This window comes from Neomonachus schauinslandi, chromosome 13, assembly GCF_002201575.2.
Source record: "Neomonachus schauinslandi chromosome 13, ASM220157v2, whole genome shotgun sequence".
Classification (NCBI taxonomy): Eukaryota; Metazoa; Chordata; class Mammalia; order Carnivora; family Phocidae; genus Neomonachus; species Neomonachus schauinslandi.
Window position 1 is genome coordinate 86,469,507 of NC_058415.1, and position 12,130 is coordinate 86,481,636.

Consider the following 12,130-nt stretch of genomic DNA (forward strand, 5'->3'; position numbering starts at 1 on the left):
AACCCATTGCTAGTATCTAGATGGTTGATGTGACCATTTCCTATACCTTGAGCTGTCTATGTCACTGGCCTAGCTCTAGAATGGTGTGTGTTTCTCCCTATTTTGTCTTCTTGACCTTCACCTAGGGAAAATTGTTGTTTTTTGGTCATTCCTTTTCGGAATTATGTACCAATAACTGACCTGGTTTTATCTAGCAGGAATGGAAAAGTACTGAAGTCTTTTCATGTGGATGCAACAGAATGAACTCTGGGGAAGGTGTCAGGAGACTTGGTGCAATTCACTTTTAGGTTTTATGTCCTTGGGTGGGTCATTCACCTCCTCTGAGCCCTGCAAAAACACAAGAATTGGATGAGTCGGGAGCATAGTAGTTTTCAGGGCTCCGTGGCAGTGCCTTAGGGCAGAGCCTCCCAGCAGTTATGTCAGGGGCACAGACCCATTAGCCTGCAGGACCTGCAGTGGCTGTGGCCCTCAAGGCCAGTTGCTGTTTGCCATTGTTTTCTATGCATTATGACCAGGAAGAGATTGGGAAGCCCTGACTTCAGAATGTTGAGTGGATGGGGCCCTACTACAGTTTGTAGCTTATATTTTGCCCAGCTGTACATGGGGCCCTAAGGGAACCTTGGGATCCTCTCTGCCACAGGGATTTTGCTATATGTGCTGTATATATAGATTGTGGTTCTATGTAAGATTATATATGGGAATGTTCCTCCAAAAATGAAATGTGAAAAATGACTGAACAAAATGATCTCTGAAGTCCATTCCACTTTGAATCTGTCTGTACCACTCCATAGAAAACACCTCTCCTGATATTGGAATGTTCTTTCTCTAGACATGTTTAACAGTCTTGCACACATCACTCGATGCTTAGAATTCCTAATAGGCTCTTGATGGTAAACCAAGAAAGGAGAGCATTGGGGAAGCCAGGTTTTTGATACTCGCTGACAGGGTCGTCTTGAGAATGATTGCTGGCCAATAGATACACCTCTGATGGCAGCATCAGATTCCTTAAAGTGGAATACTAAGGCTGGCATCCAGTTTTTATTTTTTTTTAAAGTTTTTTTTTTTTTTTTTTTTTTATTTATTTGAGAGAGAGAGAGAACACCTGAGAGGGGATAGGGTCAGAGGACGAAGCAGACTCCCTGCCGAGCAGGAAGCCTGATGCGGGACTCGATCCAGGGACTCCAGGATCATGACCTGAGCCGAAGGCAGTCGCTTAACCAACTGAGCCACCCAGGCACCCTGGCATCCAGTTTTTAAATTCAAGCACTCACTTGCCTGCTTGCTTCCTTTCAAGCTTGACCTCATTTCTCAGGCTGAGTGCCCATATTTTTATTCTATCATTGTCCTATATCATTTTATTTTATTTTATTTTATTTTTTTAAAGATTTTATTTATTTATTTGACACACAGAGAGAAAGCACAAGTAGGCAGAGAGGCAGGCAGAGAGAGAGGCAGAAGCAGGCTCTCCACTGAGCAGGGAGCCCGATGCGGGACTCGATCCCGGGACTCCAGGATCATGACCTGAGCCGAAGGCAGTCGCTTAACCAACTGAGCCACCCAGGCGCCCTGTCCTATATCATTTTAAAGCAAACCTGAGGATGAGTTAAAAATTCCAACAGGAGAGAAACCCTGCACATCCCTCAGATAGAAGAATGGTTCTGGAGAGTTCCTTCCCCTACTCCTCAAGCTTCCCGTGATGAAAGCAGTGACCTAACTAGGTTTGGCTGTCTTCCATCTCAGTGCCAGGGCAGCCAGGGGAGCCACAGAGCCTCAGACAGAGTCCTTTCCAGGCCTGGCCTCTCATTTCCCCTTTCTCTGTCCCACTAAATGAGTTCCTGACACTAGATTTCCTGTGGACCTGCAGAAAGCAGGTGAGAGCAGTGGTGAATTTGTAGTAACACCACATTCCGTGTGGAGCCTACTTAAAAGAAAAAACACTCTCTAGTTTATAGCTGGGCTCCATTTTTTTTTTTTAATACGAATTTAAACAGCTGATGCATTCAAGAAACATTTTTCTTTTAGCTTCTTCAGGATGCTTACACTAAATGCAGTACATGACCCTGAATTGGAACCTATACCAGAAAAGATTCTTTAAAAAATTCAGTGTCTTATAAAGGACACTGGGACAATTAGTAAAACTTGAATGAGGTCTGTAAGATAATAGTATTATTCAAGATTAATTTGACTTTTATCATTGTACTGTGGTCATAAAAATGAATATCCTTTTTTTTTTTTTTCCTATTAATTTGAGAGAGAGCATGAGCAGGGCAGAGGGAGAAGCAGACTCCCTGCTGAGCAGGGAGCCCGATGCAGGACCTGGGATCATGACCTGAGCTGAAGACAGATGCTTAACCAACTGAGCCACCGGGTGCCCCAGTTATATACACTCTTATAAAAGCATAGTTCTTAAGTAAATAGACTCGGTACCCATGTTGTTTTGTAACCTGCTGTCACTCAGTAATATCTCAAATACTTTTCAAGTCCATCAGTGTGAAGTATATCACCAATACAGTCTGTTGAACTTATGAATCATATTTAATCATTTTTTAAAAGATTTTATTTATTTGACAGAGAGAGACACAGCGAGAGAGGGAACACAAGCAGGGGGAGAGGGAGAAGCAGGCTTCCCGGGGAGCGGGGAACCCGATGCGGGGCTCCATCCCAGGACCCTGGGATCATGACCTGAGCCGAAGGCAGACGCCCAACGACTGAGCCACCCAGCGGCCCCAGCTTTTTTTTTTTTTAAGGGAGGAAATGTTTGCTTATTTATTTATTTATTTATTTTAAGATTTATTTATTTATTTCTTTGACAGAGAGATAGAGAGCACAGATAGAGTGGCAGGCAAAGGGAGAGGGAGAAGCAGGCTCTCCGCTAAGCAGTAAGCCCGATGCGGGGCTTGATCCCAGCACCCTGGGATCATGACCTGAGCTGAAGGCAGACGCTTAACCGACTGAGCCACTCAGGCGCCCCATTTATTTAATTTTTTAGAGCAATCTTTACACCTAACATGGGGCTCAAACTCACGACCCGAACAGGTGCTCCACCGACTGAGCCAGCCAGGCGCCCCTGCTTTGTTTATTAACTGTGGTAAAATATATACATCACTCAAAAGTTACCATTTCAGCCATTTGTAAGTATATGGTCCTGTGGCATTAAGTGCATTCCCATTGCTGTACAGCCATCACCATCCGTGCCCAGAACTTTTTCCTCTTGCAAAACTGAAACCCTGTCCCCGTTAAACACTCACTGCCCATTCTCCTCTTAGCCCAGCCCCTGGCCAGCTCTGCTCTACTTTGTCTCTATAAACCTGACTCTTCCGGGGACCTCAAGTAAGTAGAATGGTGCAGTCTTTGTGCTTTTGTGTCTGGTTTATTTCACTTAGCATAACATCCTCCGGGGTCATCCAGTCACTGTGTCCTTGCCAGCTCTGACACTGCAAAATGTCATCTGGGAAGAAGTACAGTCCACTTGCCAGGGTAACTTCTCCATCAACTCCTTTATGGGGAGGGAAAAAGTGGAAGTGCTTGGTGCTTGTTAACTGCTGTGCACGTGGAGGGGGAGGGAGTTTCTCCAGGGAGAGCCGGAGAGTACTTTTCCATGGCCGGAACAGATGAAAACATCATTATGTTTTGTGTATTTCCAATCAGTTGTCCTCTTGAACTTGAAAAGGTAGTGGGACTATTTGGATGCCTAAGTTTAGGGTGCATATCAAACCTTCAGAGAACTGGGGGGGATAGAAAAAGCTGGAATTCAGTCGTGTCCCCCCCACGCTGTTCAGGAGGACACTGGGAACTGGGAGTTGATTGCTATACTGACCTGTGCTGGGTTTTTTTTTTTCCTCCTGACTGAGTTTCTCTCCAAAACAAAGAGAGCCATTATCTGCTCTGTCATCTCTCCCTACACCTAGCAGAGCCTTAGGCATACAGTGAAATTGGTGGGAGGTGAGGTAGGCACACAACAGAACACATAGGGCTTTTTCAACATCTCATTTCCAGTGCCAAGTGCAGAATGGGGTGGGTGAGTGAGTGGGAGGTGTAGGGCCAGAGATAATAATGGGTTTTGGCCTTGTCTCAGATCAGACAAAGGATGAAAGAGTAAGATTTTAGTTTCTGTACCAGTACCACAGCTCTCAAATTTGTTTTGCATCTGGTAAAAGCAACAAAATCCCCATTTCACCATGAGGCTGTAGTGACTTACGAGAAAGATCTTTTTACAGCCCGTGCCCAGGCCCTTGAGACCGATTCCTTGCTGGAGCAGAAGGTCTTAGAAATCTTGGAGAGCTATGACTGTGTAAGCCATTTTGTACCCAGAGCTGATTATATGATTAAACATTTTGTTGCTCCCTGGTGCAGAAGAGGCTGTCGACGCCATCAACTGTTCCAGAAACGCACACCCCAGGGAGGAGTTACCCAGTCCTGTTTTCTCTTTATAGAAGATTGCAGGAAATGCCTCTTAGCTCCTACGTTTTTCCTCCAGATTCTACAAAGCTGCTTCTGGGGTGTGGCCATTCTTTTTCTTTTCTCTGCACTCCGATGGGTTGAGGGAATAGGAGAATATTTCCTTAGAAAAGGGCAGCTTAGAAACCAGATGGCGGATCCCAGGCACAGGGGAAGAAGGCCAGACTGCAGAGGACCAGGAAGCCCAGGGCTGGGCCTGGGCCCAAGTTCTGGTACAGTGCCCAGGGCTGCTTGGTAACCAGGAGGCTGAGGCCTTCCGAGCTGCAGAGCTCCTGGTCTGCCTGACTGCACAGGAATGATCTGGGTGTTACTCCCAGTGGCTGTGGCCCAGCTGTCACAGAAGCGGGGGTGGGGAAAGGGCTTCCCAACAGAGGGCTTTGGGCTCCACTAGAGTTTAGAGCCAGGCTCTTAAACTGCTAAGACTGTAAGTAACAGAAACTTCAGAAATCCTCTTTCCCCCCACCCCAGCACCCTAGCATCCACCATTGCAGTGCCTCCCTTTCCTAGGGGAAGACAGCAGAACATACTGTTTAAGAGAAGGTTCTGACTGCTTGGATCCAAATCCTAGCTTTTCTTCTTCTCTCTTTTTTTTTTTTCTAATCCTAGCTTTTCTTCTTGCTAGCTGCCTAACCTAGGCAAGAGACCTAGCTTCCATGTCAGAGTGCTCATTTCTAAAATGGGGGAATAATACATACCTCGTAAAATTATTGCACAGATTTTTTAAAAAAAGGTAACATGAAATGCTTACCAAAGCGCCTGGTACGTAAGGAAAGTTCAACTAATTGTGGCCTGAAGAACTTTTTTTTTTTTTTTTAAGATTTTATTTATTTATTTGACAGAGAGAGACACAGCGAGAGAAGGAACACAAGCAGGGGGAGTGGGAGAGGGAGAAGCAGGCTTCCCGTGGAGCAGGGAGCCCGATGCGGGGCTCCATCCTAGGACCCTGAGATCATGACCTGAGCCAAAGGCAGACGCTTAACGACTGAGCCACCCAGGCGCCCCGTGGCCTGAGGAACTTTAACGTCTTGTTTATAAAATACAACTAATGCATCCTATTCCACTGGCGACCTGTCAGAAAGCTTTTGCTATAAGGATATAAAAAATTATTAACTCTCCAAATCCCAAACGACAGACTTCAACTCCAAATTAGTCTTTATTCTTGGGGGATCAGATACGGCCTTTTCTTACCACCACCTCAAACCTGGAGCCCAAATCATCCTCGGTTTCTAGGCCCCAGCCCCCACCAGAGTAGGCTGACTTGGGTCCCGGCCGCAGCCATCTCCTAGGGAAAGGAGGCAGGAAGAAGAAAAGCCCGGGGGTGATCTTACCCTTGGGGACTGGGCGTTTTACAGACATGGGTGCTTAGCATCCCCGGCCAGACTGCAGCGACGGCCCCTGCCCCGCCCTTCGCTGCAGTCCTGGAAGGGCTCCCAGGGGTGGAGGGGCGGGGTGGGGTGCAGAAGATTCTCTGCAGGGCGGGGAGGGGCAGGATTGGAGGATCCGAGGTGCGGGAAGGGCGGGGCGGCTGCCGCATCTCGGCCAGCCCGGGCGAAGGCAGTGACTCCATTGCACCATCTCCCCCCACCCCTGGCGCGCGCCCTCCTTTCCCATCCTCCCGCCGCGCTCCCCCGGGTCGGCTCTTCCCCCGCAGCGGCGCTTCGGCTCCTTCCGGGACCGTTCGGCCCTTTCCGTCGCGCGATCGGGCAGCGAGCCGGCGGGAGCTCCGCCCCCTTAGCTCTGCCGGCGCTCGCCCCCGCCCCTCGCGCCGCGCCCCGGCGCTTCCCCCGCGCTCGCGCCCGCCCGCCGCCGGAACGCGCGTGGCCGCCTATAAAAGAGGCCAGCCGGGCGCGTCGCCGCCACTACCCGCTGCGGAGCCAACGGCGAGGCGGGAGGCCGCGGAGGCGCGTCGGTCCCTCAGCAACACCCCCCCCACCCCCCCAGCCCGGCGCACCCACCGCCCTCACCCAGCAGGAGACGGTGAGAGGGGGAGCAGGGGAGCTCGGGGAGGGAGCGGGGCCCGAGGGCAGCCGGCCCCTGGGTGGGGAGCCGGGCAGCCCCTGGGGCGGGGTGGGGCCAGAGCGCGGACAGGTGAGCCCGGCCGCCTCTCAGCTCCCTCCGACCGGCGGGGATCCGGCGGGCCGGCCGCAACCGGCCGGGGGAGCGTGGGCTGCGGAGGAGCAGCCCGGCCCAGCCTGGGCGCCGGCCGCTGGAATGTCATTGACTGGGCGGAGGGGGGAGAGGCGAGGCCGCCGGGTCCGTCCCGCTCCCCCACCCCCAAGCCGGGCTGCGGCCCCGCCCTGCCCCATCCGGCTGCGGCAGGTGGGGCGGGGGCCCCTGGCGGGATCGTCACCATACCCCTTCCTGCAGAGCGCTCCCCCAGCGCCCCCGATCCCTTGTCTCGGTGGGGAGCGACTTCTGCAGCTCCTTTTCCCCAGTCCCCACAGCAATGCCGGCCCAGCCCTTGAGGGAGGAAGAGCCGAGAGCATAGAGGAAAGGGCTCTTTGACCTTAATTTCATCCAGTGTGGCGATTCTTGGCCTTCTCTCTAGACGCAGAAAGGTCTGAGACTGGCCATCTCCTTTTCCTTCCTCGTAATAAACATTTTTTTTCTACACAGTTGTGATTTGCTTGTAAATAACAGGTAAATGCGGCGCTTCTTTGTATGAGACTCAAATCCAATAACTCAATAGCTTACGAGTTATTCCCCTCCCCCTACCCCCCGCCCCACCCGAGACGGTCTTTCGATTGGAGGATATCATATTATTTGTCCAAAATTCTGCAGCCACGGCAGTGTTGAATGATAGAGCAGCCTTTTGTTTGAAAGCTAGCCCTGCGAATTTGACAAGATGCTTCCTAAAAAAAATTGCCTTTAAGAGTCTCTTTGATGCATTGGGACAGAATATTTTAAATAAGGGGTTTGTCGAGGTTAAGGGTTGCATATGCACGTTTTAAATCAAAAGCCTCAAAGGCCTCAATAGCCCAGAAAGTTGGGTTGAGATGATCGAATTGCCCCAACACCTTGTCAAATCTCATTTATATAATAGATCCTAAAATACGTAGGCCCTTTGTTCCGTCTTCATCATGGTATTTTAGAAAAATTTAACCATCATGGCTGTCAGGGAAGAATAGAAGAGAGACCATCTGAAGTATTTTAATAATGTGTGGAGAAATTGCGGAGTCATAGCAATTGGACCTAAGTAAAACAGAATGTATCAAAGATGGAAGGGTGGGGGTGTCAGGAAACAGAAAATCTTAAGAATAGCTGTGGGAACACTCAGCTGTATGAAGCTATTGAGCCAAGGTTCCAACTCCTGAACTAGTCTTTTCCCTTTGGTGCAGCTAAAGTCTTCGATTTTCAAAGGTCAAATTGAAGTCAAAGTTTAAAAATGTGCTGTAGGGAAAAAAAATGTGCTGCAGTAAGGACCTCTGCAGGAAATTAACAATAAGCCTCTTTTAGTAACTGGGCCAATAATTACTCAAGGGGACCCTCAAAGTGTGTTAGCTGTTATCTAGGGACTTCCACAGAGAGATGAACCTCGAAGGGAGGATTTGCTCTGTGCTGGACAGGTGTGAAGCAGTTCTTAGAGAAACCCATCAGCTGAGCAACATCCTCGGATATGCTTTTGGTCTTGGCAGTGGGTTTTGTAGCGATCTAGCAATTGGAGAAATCTGATATGTCACAGGCTCTAATATGAGCTTGTCAAATAATCTGATGAACAGGTTTAGGTGGTGAGATCCGGTTTATAAATACATCTTTCTTTTGGTTCCCTGGGTTAGAATTTGCTCTATTTTTCCTTACCTGCCTTCATCCCAAAGGGAGGGGCCGACTGCAGATCCTAAGCATCGAGTGTCAGTTGCAGTCCACAGCCCTGTCATTGCTGAACCTGCACGAAGGATAGTGGGCACGAGGCCGGCCTTGTAATCAATCCTCCGTGGGCTATGCAAGGACTCCGCTAGCTATGTGGTCCGGGCTGCTGCAGCTGTGGTCAGAGTAGGTAGAAGAATGCGCCGCCCTGATGGCAAGTACTGACTCCCGGAATGCTGAGGAGGAGCGCAGAGCCGGCCGAGCACTTGGGGCCTGGGCCCCAGGGCACGGAGCAGCTGTGCCAGTTACCTCCCTTCCACCTTTTTTGCATATTCCTCTTGTACGGGTTTTTTTTTTTTTTTTTAAGGTTCTATTTATTTATTTGACAGATTGAGACATAGCGAGAGAGGGAACACACGCAGGGGGGAGTGGGAGAGGGAGAAGCAGGCTCCCTGCTGAGCAGGGAGCCTGATGCGGGGCTCAATCCCAGAACCCTGGGATCATGACCTGAGCTGAAGGCAGACGCTTAATGACTGAGCCACCCAGGCACCCCTCTTGTACGGGTTTTGAACAGGAAATAGTATTCTGTAAAGGAAGTGTACCAGTAAACGAGGCCCAAGTCCGATCTCTATAGCTTGAGTTCTTTCTTGTTTCTCATGAGGTCTTGGTGTTTTGTTACTGAATGGAAAGGGATTTAGGAATCAGTCCGGGGAGTCTCAATTTATTGGACTGTGGATCTGGGGAGGGCGTGTTTAGTGTTAGAAAGCATATTCAGTATTCTCTGTTTGAAAAGTGGGGAAGCTGAGACCCAAGGGGGGTATAACTTGGCCAAGGCAGCACATCTAGATAGGAACTGCTAAGGGACCAGAGAACGTTGGGTCTCTTTCCATATTTTAAATCCCTGTGGGATTCAGAAGCTCTACAGAACAAGAAAGGCATCGGGAGAACAGCAGGAATTTGGTTTTTATTTGTGTTTCAGATATTCCTAATGGTCTGTTTTCATTTTGAAGTGATTTTGTTCAGTTTGCCCTTAGAAGCTTGTTATCTTGCTTTCCCCCTCCCTCTTTAGACTCCACATTCCTCCATCATGTTGTCATCGTTTCGTAAACGCAGAGTCCAGGTATTTGACCAGCATGCAGGAAACAGATTGCCTTTTCGGTTTTGCCTGGCTTGCAGTGAAGACGCATTTGTGGCAGAGGTTGAATGATCCAAAGAGGGGGAGAAAACCCTGCCTGCATGACTTTTCTGTGAAGCCAATTGGTTAGGGTTGGGGTTTTTCTCTATTGTTTTTTTTTTTTTGGTGTTACATGAACAAAAGTCTTAGTAAATTTATTCTAAAATTGCCAAAGCCTCCTGTTTTTTGCCTTCCTCTCTTTCAGGTATGAATATATTAATTTTTTCTCACCCTACTGGTGTTTGCATGTAGTGTTTGCTGATCTTTTTATTGATGGTTACTTGGTTCTTAAGAACCAAGGGACTGAACAGATTATCTTAGGTGTTTGGAAAAAATAATATGAAAATGTGTCGTAAAAGTAGTGTTTTTAAATTTGACAAATATCGTAAACTTGGGTTTGTTTCCTGTTCCCATCGACTAATTTTCTCTGCCACAATCCTTGTAAGGAAATGGAGCTTGGATTTTCTTGGCTAAAAAAAGCTCACTATATTATTTTGTGTACAGTTTTTGAATGTTTGCTAAATTGGACCTTTTTCAAAAAGAAAAATGCTTAAAATTAATGTCTTGATATCCTATAAGGAGAAATATAAACTTTGCAAATTTCTAATGATAAATCCAAGGCAAGCCCTTTTATAAATCAGAGTGGTGAATTGGTTGAAACGAGGTTTATAAAAATGGGCCACAATATAACCTTTTCCTGTTTTGAATGTCAGTAACAATATTTTGCACTTAAATACCTCTCATCTGAATTTTACAGGTTAAGAGGTAAGTAGCAACATGATAGTATTTGGGAAGCGTTCAGAAGTAAGTTTTCTCAACGTTGCTCTGCATATCTGGATTTTGATGCAATGCAGTATGAATCTTTTGCTTTTTTTTTTTTTTTTAAAGATTTTATTTGAGAGAGAGAATGAGAGAGAGCACGAGAGGGAAGAGGGTCAGAGGGAGAAGCAGACACCCTGCTGAGCAGGGAGCCCGATATGGGACTCGATCCCGGGATTCCAGGATCATGACCTGAGCGGAAGGCAGCCGCCTAACCAACTGAGCCACCCAGGCGCCCCGAATCTTTTGCTTTCTTAAAGCTAAGTCCCTGCTCACCTCTGCAGAAATGGGCTAATGAGTTGAAGTGAATAGTCTGAAGGCCGACATGCAGATCCACAGAAGGAAAAATAGTTGTTTTTATTCATGGTTAAAACTTTTTTTTAAATATTTTATTTAGGGGCGCCTGGGTGGCTCAGTTGGTTAGGCGACTGCCTTCGGCTCAGGTCATGATCCTGGAGTCCCGGGATCGAGTCCCGCATCGGGCTCCCTGCTTGGTGGGGAGTCTGCTTCTCCCTCTGACCCTCCTCCTTCTCATGCGCTCTGTCTCTCATTCTCTCTCTCTCAAATAAATAAAATCTTAAAAATAAATAAATAAATAAAAATAAACTATTTTATTTATTTATTTGACAGAGAGAGATACAGCGAGAGAGGGAACACAAGCAGGGGGAGTGGGAGAGGGAGAAGCAGGCTTCCCGCGGAGCAGGGAGCCCAATGTGGGGCTTGATCCTAGGACCCTGAGATCATGACCTGAGCCGAAGGCAGCCGCTTAACTGACTTAGCCACCCAGGCGCCCCTCATGGTTGAAACTCTTAATTTATGTATTATTTATTTCTCTGCTTACCATCAGTTCTACCACTAAAATCTGCAGCTGAGCTGGTTTGGAGTTCATTTGCTTGATCTGAGAATCAGCTGGTATAAAATGTTAATGGGTGCTAAACAGTTCTTTGGTGCTTTGTTCTCCAGAGAAGCCCTTCCACATGTGTGGATATAGTTCTCCTGCTTTGCACGTGTAAAATTTGGTAATAGGTTGGCTTTCTGAACCAGGGGAAAAAACTGCGTTGTCAGTCCTGCCCCTTTGAGCTCTTGACTAAGCAACCAAAGTAAATCTGAGGGATGGTTTTTCTGACCTTTTGCTTTGGGCGATGTGTATGAATTTTTCCATAGAGCCAAATGATCTGTTCATCCCTTTAGCCCCCCCAAATCCCTTTCCTTGCAAAAGAGTGTATCTGGTGAAATTGGAGTTCGTTGTGTAGTTTTCCAGATGCCTCTTATATCCAGCACATTCTGCAGCAGATCCGGCGCTTTGTCTCCGTGACTCCTTCATCCTTACTACAAATGGATTCTCTTGTGGGGTTCCACAGGGAAATTGTGCTGAATTCCTCCCCTCTCCCAAGATCTGTGGGAGGGTGTCCTAAACTACTCACTGCAGGTGCCAGGTTCGCTGAGTTGGAGGCATCTGACCTTTGGTCTGAGAACGATTTCTATCGGCAGTCTTTTCTGTTGCCTAACTCAGATCCCTTAATACCCGTCCCTCCCGTCCTCCAGAGACGAATCCCCTTGCACAGCGGGGCAGAGAGCTTCTGTAGGTGAGGCCAAGCCATTTAAAAATTCCCTCAATACCAAGAACTGGCTCAGACAGCCGTCTCTTGGCATTTGCAAGAAGACAGTTATTAATTAGTGTCTAGCCTTTTCTGTAGAAATCCATTTTCAGTTGATAATATGTGTGAATTTGTGTCAGATATGAGGAGTCATTCTCAGGCATGTTATATCTTTGGATTAAACTAGAACTTTCTACCCAAGGTTCGTATCTTTAGACACCCCCCCCCTTTCTTCCCAGAGATCTGGCAATATTGTAAGAATGCTGACAAGGTCTTT

At 47.8% G+C, this 12,130-nt stretch overlaps 1 protein-coding gene across 10 annotated transcripts in view; it reads left to right on the forward strand.

Moving 5' to 3' along the window:
• The first annotated feature begins 6,364 nt into the window (after positions 1-6,364).
• Positions 6,365-12,130, forward strand: part of SPTAN1 (spectrin alpha, non-erythrocytic 1) — a 62,791-nt gene continuing 57,025 nt past the window's right edge. For 5 of the 10 annotated variants that reach the window (XM_021691663.2, XM_021691666.1, XM_021691667.1 and 2 more), the window contains exon 1: positions 6,366-6,435. Coding sequence is in view for 2 of the 10 variants with exons in the window: in XM_044920669.1 (XP_044776604.1) it covers positions 9,350-9,382 (33 nt within the window). In the remaining 8 variants the exon portion in view is untranslated. Of the gene's footprint in view, positions 6,436-9,349; positions 9,383-12,130 lie in introns of those variants that run through there. The other 5 variants (XM_021691668.1, XM_044920671.1, XM_044920673.1 and 2 more) reach the window with 2 other exon arrangements.